This window comes from Pelodiscus sinensis, chromosome 7 (genome assembly GCF_049634645.1).
Source record: "Pelodiscus sinensis isolate JC-2024 chromosome 7, ASM4963464v1, whole genome shotgun sequence".
Classification (NCBI taxonomy): domain Eukaryota; kingdom Metazoa; phylum Chordata; order Testudines; family Trionychidae; genus Pelodiscus; species Pelodiscus sinensis.
The window spans coordinates 71,479,732-71,488,496 of NC_134717.1; the positions used below are offsets into that span (position 1 = coordinate 71,479,732).

Consider the following 8,765-nt stretch of genomic DNA (forward strand, 5'->3'; position numbering starts at 1 on the left):
GAGAGTGATTTTCCCCTCTCCCCCCCATCTTTGTCTATACCAGATTTTGTTTTTTCTAAAATGATTCATTGTTGCGATCCATCAGTGTTGGCAATTTGGGAATGGTAATGTAGACAAGGCAGCTGGTATTCTGTATGTTATTATGGTAGCAAAAACACCAGCAGCACCTCAACACCATTGTTGCTGTTGAGAAAGTTCAGTCATTGGTATCAACAGTGGGAGATGTGAAGGAAAAGATTCTTATGTTGATGCATCTATTGAAGACTTGCAATGGCAGCATGTTGTTTTCCAGGGCTGAGAAGGAATCATAATTTTTTTTCAAGAAATTCCATGTTAATTGAGGAGCAGTATTTGGTAGGGATGTTAAGAAGCATGTAATTTGTTAATCATGTAGTTGACAAAATTTTTGTTGACTACTAGGAATGCTAAAATTGTGTTTAATCAGCTAATCGAGTAGTCGATGGAATTTCCATCGACTAGTTAAGAGGGGAAACTGCAGAGCCACAGCCAGGGTTTAGCTCTCCACCCTGGGAGCTAACTCCACTGCAGCTCTTTCCATAAAGTGGAATAAGAGCTGGGTGGCTCTTACTCCATTTAAAAAGCAGAGGCACAGCATCTGGGACCTGGCGTGAGCTGGGAATCAGATGATTCCTGGCTCTACCCAGTCCCCTGCTGTGCCTCTTCCTCCTCTACCCCTCCGCGGAGATGGTGCTGGGGGGGGGGACGGACGGACTGGCTTTTAAGCTGGCTCTCCCCAGCACTGGCTCCTGCTCCCCCTTCCTCCCCCTTGCTGCCTCTATCAGATAGAGGCAGCAAGGGAGGGGAAGCAACTAGTTGAGTAGTGACTTGACTATTTGATAAGCATATGCTTATCGGGTTGTTGCCTACTCAGTCTCTAACATCCCTATTGACTACGTGATTAATCGATAAGGAGTAACGCTGCAAGCACTCAGTCCTGGTTCATGCCAGATCCCGGGAGCTATCTCCACTGTGGCTCTGTATGAAAAGTAACACCTTTAAAGACTAACAAGATGGTTTAATAGGTGATGAGCTTTCATAGGCCAGACCCACTTCCTCAGATCAAAGAGTGGAAGAAAATTGTCACAACCATATATACCTAAGGGTACAATTAAAAAAAGAACACATATGAAAAGGACAAATCAAATTTCGGAACAGAAGGGGGATGGGGGGAGGTAAATGTCTGTGAGCTAATGATATTAGAGGTGATAATTGGAGAAGCTATCTTTGTAATGGGTAAGATAATTAGCGTCTTTATTCAAACTTGAGTGTAAAGTGTCGAATTGAAGCATGAATGACAGTTCAGAGGATTCTCTTTCAAGTGAAGTCTTAAAAGGCCTTTGAAGCAGGATGCAGGTAATCAAGTCGTTGAGACAATGTCCTTTCTAAGTGAGTTACAAGATCAAGAACACATATTCCTGCCCATCCAGAAATATAATCTATGCTATCATGTGCCGAAAGTGTCCGTCTGCTACGTACATTGGACAAACATCTCAGACACTTCGCCAAAGGATCAATGCCCACAAAACAGATATTAGACAGGATCACAAAGAAAAAACAGTTTCTTGCCATTTCAACCAGAAAGGACATTGTCTCAAGGACTTGATTACCTGCATCCTGCTTCAAAGGCCTTTTAAGACTTCACTTGAAAGAGAATCCTCTGAACTGTCATTCATGCTTCAATTCGACACTTTACACTCAAGTTTGAATAAAGACGCTAATTATCTTACCCATTACAAAGATAGCTTCTCCAATTATCACCTCTTGTTAGTCTTTAAAGTGCTACATAGTCCTGTTTTTTGTTTCAGCTACACCAGACTAACACGGCTACATCTCTATCACTATGAAAAGTAATGTAGGTGCCGGCAGACCAGTTAGTCCCAACTCACGCCAGGTCCTAGGCGTTTGCACCAGGTTCCAGGAGCTAGTCCCTGTGCAGCTCTGCAGGGAAAGTCATTGTGAAGCCTGTGGGCAGGCAGTCCTGGCTTGCACAAGATCCCGGGAGCTACCCCCGCTGTGGCTCTGGAAGGAAAGTATTATTGCTGAGCAGTCTTGGAGGGGTTGCTCCTGGGAACCAGCACAAGCCGGAACAGAGGTGGGCTGCCTGCTTGCTGGCTCCTGAATTATTTTCATGCAGAGCCTCAGCCAGTGTATCTCCCAGGTCCCAGCATGAGCCAGGACTGAGCCGAGCTGCTGGCTCAGAGCTGCAGGAGGGGAAAGGGAGAATGTGTGTAGTCAGTAGCATTAACCGAAAAGTCTTTGCTTATCAGTTTAAATGATTAACTGACTGCACTATTACATCCCTAGCATTTTTCGTGAAGAAAGAGCATTGTTCAGTCCTTCTCTGCTGGAAGTATGATCAGCCCAAAATCTGGTTTGGATAGCAAGAAGAATGAGTGAAAATAAGGGCTACATTGATCTTCCAATCTCGGAGGAGTTTATGAAGCCAGCACCAACCAGTAGCTTAACTTTTAGGCACTAATACTAGTTAGCATCAAAAGACAATATCTACAAATTAAGATCACTTATATGGCGTGATGAGAAATATTGGAGGCATTTCAATGCATATATTTTATACATAAGAAATAGTAAAGTTTAAATATTAATATACTTCATTAAAACTATGGTACTTACAGCACAATAGAACTAAATAATTGCAATGTATAATACTAGGGCATTATTCTGCTTGTCCTACATATATCTATCTTTGCTTTCTGAACCAGGTCTTAAATCTGTTGTGTGGATATGAGAACAGAAATTATACCCCTTCACATCCAATTTTTTCCACCTAAGAATTACTTCTTATGCAGATAATTTGATTGGAAATACTTTAGGTAAACTGGTCTTATATTGACTTTAATGCAAGAGGAATTCTTAGCTGCACTGGGCCCTTTAATATGTAGTGAAATGTGAAAACATTAATTTTCTCAGGACCAGCTTCCAAAAAAAAAAAAAGACTTTGTCCTTGTATACCTAATGTACACAAGCTTAGTTTTAGCTTCACTCTTCATCTTTCTTCTAGGCATCTTGCACAGATGGGAAACTATTCAATCACCTGGAAACAGTTTGGCGTTTCAGTCCAGGAATCCCAGGTTATCCAAGAACATGTACCTTGGATTTTTCAGTAAGTATGATAATTAAGCTCACTGAAGTGGAAAAACCATAGCCATTATGAACACATATGCTGCTATTAATGAAAAATCTGCTAAGCACATGAACTTGAAAAATCAAGCTATCCTTCTTTGATGAAAACATTAGCTTTTATTGTAATGAAATATTTCAGGAAGTTGAGTATTTCCCCCTCAAACTATTACAAAGTTAATGCTAGTGTTTTCCAGACAAATACATAAATCAGTGATGGAAAAAACCTACTTGATGATACAGAGCAGGCGAGGGCAAAATATGGACCTAAGGCTGGATCTAGCCTGCCATGACCCCCCAGGCCGGGGCTGGAGGAAAATGTTTTTTTGGCCCAAGAGAGTGATCAGGCAGTCTTGGAAGCATCATGGCTAGCTGCTGCTGGCAAGAGTGTCTCTGCACTCCCTTTGTTGGAGCGGTGGAGGGAAAATGTCTCGGCACACTGCCCCACCTTCAGTACCATCTTCACAGCTCTCATTGGCCAGCTTCCAGCCAGTGAGAGCTGTGGGGATGGTTTTTGTGGGCATGGGGAAATCTGCTGCCCATCCTTCCCGATCATAAGAGGCGTGCAGGGATACGTATGCCAGCAGCAGCTGACCACTTTGAGTGGCGTGGGTCTGCCATGGCATGCTGGCCGCTTGCCTGTCTGAGTGCCCCACTGTGCTGCAGGCTGGGAGGCACCTGTGGTAAGCATCTCTTAGCCAGAGCCAAAGTCTGCACTTTGTACTCACTTCGGCACCCTTCTTGCCCCAGAACAGAACCCCCTCCTGGACCCACACTCCTTCCCACTACCTGCATCCCAGTACCTGCCTGGAGCTCCTTCCTGCACCCAAACTCTGTCCCACCCCCCCTCCATTAATATAATAAAGGGCAGTGTGTGACCATTTACCAATATTCTTCGAGTGGCCCCATCTGCAAAAATTGCCCACCCTGATAGAGACACTGTCCCCACAAATACAGGATTGTTTTCATGTTAGCTTCTAGTTTCAAATATTCCAATAGAGAGGATTTCACCCCTTCTGCTGATAGAGGCTATGGAATAACCAACCAAATAGATTTCACAGTTGGGAAGTGTATCATTTTCTCTCTGTGTATCATGGAGTAGACTCTTCTTTTCTTTATTTCCTCTAATCGTGCTTTATTTTCTACTATGCATTATTACCTAGTCCCTTTTTTGTTGTCTCTTAGCCAGCCTGTATATATTGAGCTCTTCTATTCCAGTCTTTTTGCAATGCAAGTCAAGTGCTCCAGCCCCAACTCACTTCTTTTTGCTTTTTTATGAACTGCATGCAGGCAGTTCATATGGTTTGGTAATGAGGTGGCTGCAAGTAGATGATGTATTCCAGACACAGTTGCCTTGAATACAACTTTAGTATAAGTATCACCTCTCATGCTCTATGATGTGAAACCAGTGTAGCGGAAAACTATGTTGGCCCTTTTGTTGCAATATCTGATTTGAAATGCTTCTAGGTAGCTTTTTTTTCTGTATTACTGCTTCTGTAGTTTCTCATATTTATTTTCTTCCTTTTTTAGTTATTCACTTTTTAAAAATTTTCCTCCTAACTCTTGTATGTGTATTTCTTTCTCTCTCTCCCCCTCCCCCTATATATATACCATTTTTTTTACCATTGCAACATATTTGTATAAACAACTTATATATATATATATATATATAGGAGGGGAGAGAGAAAGAAATACACATACAAGTGCTCCACTTAGGAAGGAACAATCAGTTCCATACATACAAGATGGGAAGCGACTGTCTAGGAAGGAGCATGGCGGAAAGGGATCTAGGGGTCATAGTGGACCACAAGTTGAATATGAGTCAACAGTGTGATGCTGTTGCAAAAAAAGCAAATATGATTCTAGGTTGTATCAACAGGTGTGTTGTAAGCAAAACTCGTGAAGTCATTCTGCCGCTCTACTCTGCACTAGTTAGGCCTCAGCTGGAGTACTGTGTCCAGTTCTGGGTGCCACATTTCAAGAAAGATGTGGAGAAATTGGAAAGGGTACAGAGAAGAGCGACAAGAATGATTAAAGGTTTAGAGAACATGACCTATGAAGCCAGGCTTCATGAACTGGGCTTGTTTAGTTTGGAAAAAAGAAGATTAAGGGGGGACATGATAGCGGTTTTCAAATATCTAAAAGGGTGTCACAAGGAGGAAGGAGAAAATTTGTTCCTCTTGGTTTCTGAGGACAGGACAAGGAGTAATGGGCTTAAAGTGCAGCAGAGGAGGTTTAGATTGGACATTAGGAAAAAATTCCTAACTGTCAGGGTGGTCAAATATTGGAATAAATTGCCAAGGGAGGTGGTGGAATCTCCCTCTCTGGAGATATTTAAGAACAGGTTAGATAGACATCTGTCAGGGATGGTGTAGACGGAGCTTGGTCCTGCCTTGAGGGTGGGGGGCTGGACTCGATGACCTCTCGAGGTCCCTTCCAGTCCTATTATTCTATGATTCTATGAAGTTAGGGAGAACCAACTAATATATATATATATATATATATATATATATATATAGAGGGAGAGAGATGTTTTTGGTCATATATGGGGAGAGGGATGATGTTTTTGGTCATTCCCAAGCCAGGGACCCACCTGAAAACTTGCTCCTCCATAATATAGACTGGCCTACAGCAGCAAATGCTATGCTCAGAATCTGGATAGATGTTTGCCACCTGTTGGATTTCTCTAGTGTAACAAACTCTCTCTCCTGTAAATAGGAGAGAGCTCTTCTGGCACATCTTTGTAATTTGAGACCCTCTTGCATGGGCTCATCGTCTTCAGTTTACTGAGACTAGAAACTTCACAAGTTCAGTAATAGAAAAATAGATACATGCCTGTAAATTTCAATTGTTTATCCTGCAAGTCATGCCATTTATGCTTGCAAGATGTATGAACTAGGGATATAAGCGACTAGTCAACTATCCGATAAGCAAAAGCTGATCAGATAGTCCAGTGTTTCTCAACCTTTTTCTATAAAGTACCCATTTTTTCCCCTCCTTCCCCCAAAAAAGTACCCCCACTACTTACAGTTTTCAGACACACATTTTTTTTCTACCATTGCAACATATTTGTTTAAACAACTTAATCATAGCCGGGTGGGCGATGAAATTTTTGGTTGTAAAAAGTACAAAAATAATAAAGCGCTGTAAAACTTAAAACAAAAATTCAGTTTTCTCCAAATTTCAGTTGTGTTGACGTAACCCCCAGACTTCTCTCGAGTACCCCTGAGGGCTGTATCCCTGACCCCTACAACGGAGCTGGAACTGGGGACAACCAGCTTTTAAGCCAGCTCCTCCCAGCAACCTGTTAGCTTCTCTCCCCCGCTCCCTCCCCCCCTTCTGCTTGCTGCCTCTTTCTGATAGAGGCAGCAAGTGGAGGGGAAGCAACTAGTCAACTAGTGTGTGAACTATCCCAGTGTTTCTCAACCAGTGGTACAAGTACCCTTAGGGGTACTCGAGAGACGTCTGGGGATTACGTCAACACAACTGAAATTTGGAGAAAACTCAATTTTTGTTTTAAGTTTTACAGCGCTTTATTATTTCACATAATCCAGATATCTCTAAGGAAACAAATCTTTGAAATGTATAAGATTGAAACACTGCACGGAGCCTGCAGTGAGCCCTCCGCTGACCCCGGGCTCTGTGCAGCGCTTCTGCTTTGAAATGTACAAGAGCCCCAGGAGGGACTCACATGTTTCAAAGGTAGAACACCGCATGGCACTTTTGCCTTAGAACTGTAGTAAGAGCTGGGCAGGCTTTTGCTGCATTTCAGAGTGGAAGCACCCATATCAACTAGTTGATGGAAAATCCATCGACTATTCGATTAGTTGATTAATCTAATTTAGCATCCCTAATATGAACCCCCATGCTGTTTCACTTATACAATATGAAAGCCTCCTAGAAAACTTTCTTGTCCTAAAGCTCCTCAAAGAAGGTAGTTATGCTAGATTCTACTGATTATTATTGTGTAGAAATGCTGAAGGCTTTATTCCAAACCTTCTCAGAGTTGAGAGAGTTAGAATGATTGGTTTTAAATCACGTAATCCAGATATCTCTAAGGAAATAAACTTTTAAAAATAATCTTTTTTTTTACGTAAACCACTTTATGGCATTCTAGGTTGATACCTTTGTTAGAGAGTCAAAATTTGCCTTAAAATGGACACACTTCAACTTTACATGGATTTGCTATCCTCACTGGTTTGAAGAGGTAAATGGTTTGTATGAGTAAGAGAAGTGGAGACAATTTAGATCATTGAATTTAGAAGAGGACTGTGAGTAGGCATTTGGGAATTCTAATCCTTGCAGTGCCACTGATTTGCTGTGTGGCTATAGTCAAGTAATTTAGTAAGTCTTTTCCCCTGCTGTGAGACTAAGATGAATACTTATTTACAGTACTTTACTGATCTGGTTTTAGGGATCAGTAAATGTTGTACAGAGCTTAGAAAAGTAAAGCTCACTAATGGCTATTATTCTTTATACTTGCTCTCTGATTAAAATATATTATTTATTTGATATCACTTGTTAGTGTATACTGGTGGGAACAGAAGTAGCAGAGACTTGTCCATAACCTTCTGGGATATCACAGTAAAACTAAGTTTCAGAGGGGTGTTAGTCTGTTTCAGCAAAAATGAGTCCTGTGGCATCTTAAAGACTAACATGTTTATTTGGCATAAGGCTTTGATTTGCAATAACTGAAGGTTTAAGTGAAACAAATATGGTTTTAAGGATGTAGATTTGGGTGCAAAAATAGAAATTTGAACTGTAGGCTCCTGATTGGTTTTTCACCTTTCACCAGTCTTCTGCCAAGTCAGCAGTGAACTCTAAAGGAGAGTTATCTGACTTAGTCTAAACCATCTTTTAGCTCTTTTTAAATCATTTGTCCTACATAACACAACTCTGTATATGTGTACTACAGTGTATATGCAATTCACTGGAAAAATCTGTACTATCAGAAGTTCTTAAATGAAATTAAACACTGGTACTTTTTGCAGGACACAACTCCTGTTATTGTTCCCTAAAGAGCTTTTAGAGTTGCAAAACATATTTGCCTTAATATCACTCCCACTTGAGTAAAGTTGCTTAAAGCCCTTATCCTGTAAAACATCACTTCTGTGCTGGAACGTATAAAATATTATGTAGCACTACTTCAGATGAAGACTGCTTTTATCTGTTTGAGGGCTATGAGGACAAGCTACAGGCAGGCTGAGTACTCATTTGGAATTTAATTGGGATACCGTACTTAATCTTGACTGAAGAATGACACTTGATGTTTAAGCATTTTACAGGAAAGACTGCACCACCAGCAATCTGAATACAAATAGCTCCATTCTGTAGCTTAGTAGTGATTGTGGTAAATTATCACATACTAATCCATAAGGAAATGTGGTAAAAGATTTTTTACTAGCATCACTTGTATATGCAACCAATATAACTGAATTAAGAAACATGATTTCAGTTTGTAGTATGTAGATGAACATTCCCTAACTAAAGCCCTGACCGTACAAAGTAATATGGCAGGCTATTTCACATAACTAACACAAGTCATGAGTTACTCAAGCTTAATTTATCTTTGATAATTCTTAATTTAGACTGAATTTATTTTGGTT

The 8,765-nt window shown here is 40.9% G+C and overlaps 1 protein-coding gene across 2 annotated transcripts in view; it reads left to right on the forward strand.

Annotated features, from left to right (window-relative positions):
• The window catches only part of COQ10B (coenzyme Q10B), a 32,467-nt gene that overhangs the window by 19,610 nt on the left and 4,092 nt on the right, over window positions 1-8,765 (forward strand). For both annotated transcript variants that reach the window (XM_075934251.1, XM_075934252.1), the window contains one exon: window positions 3,041-3,142. In XM_075934251.1, coding sequence (XP_075790366.1) covers window positions 3,041-3,142 — 102 coding nt within the window. The remainder of the gene's footprint in view (window positions 1-3,040; window positions 3,143-8,765) is intronic.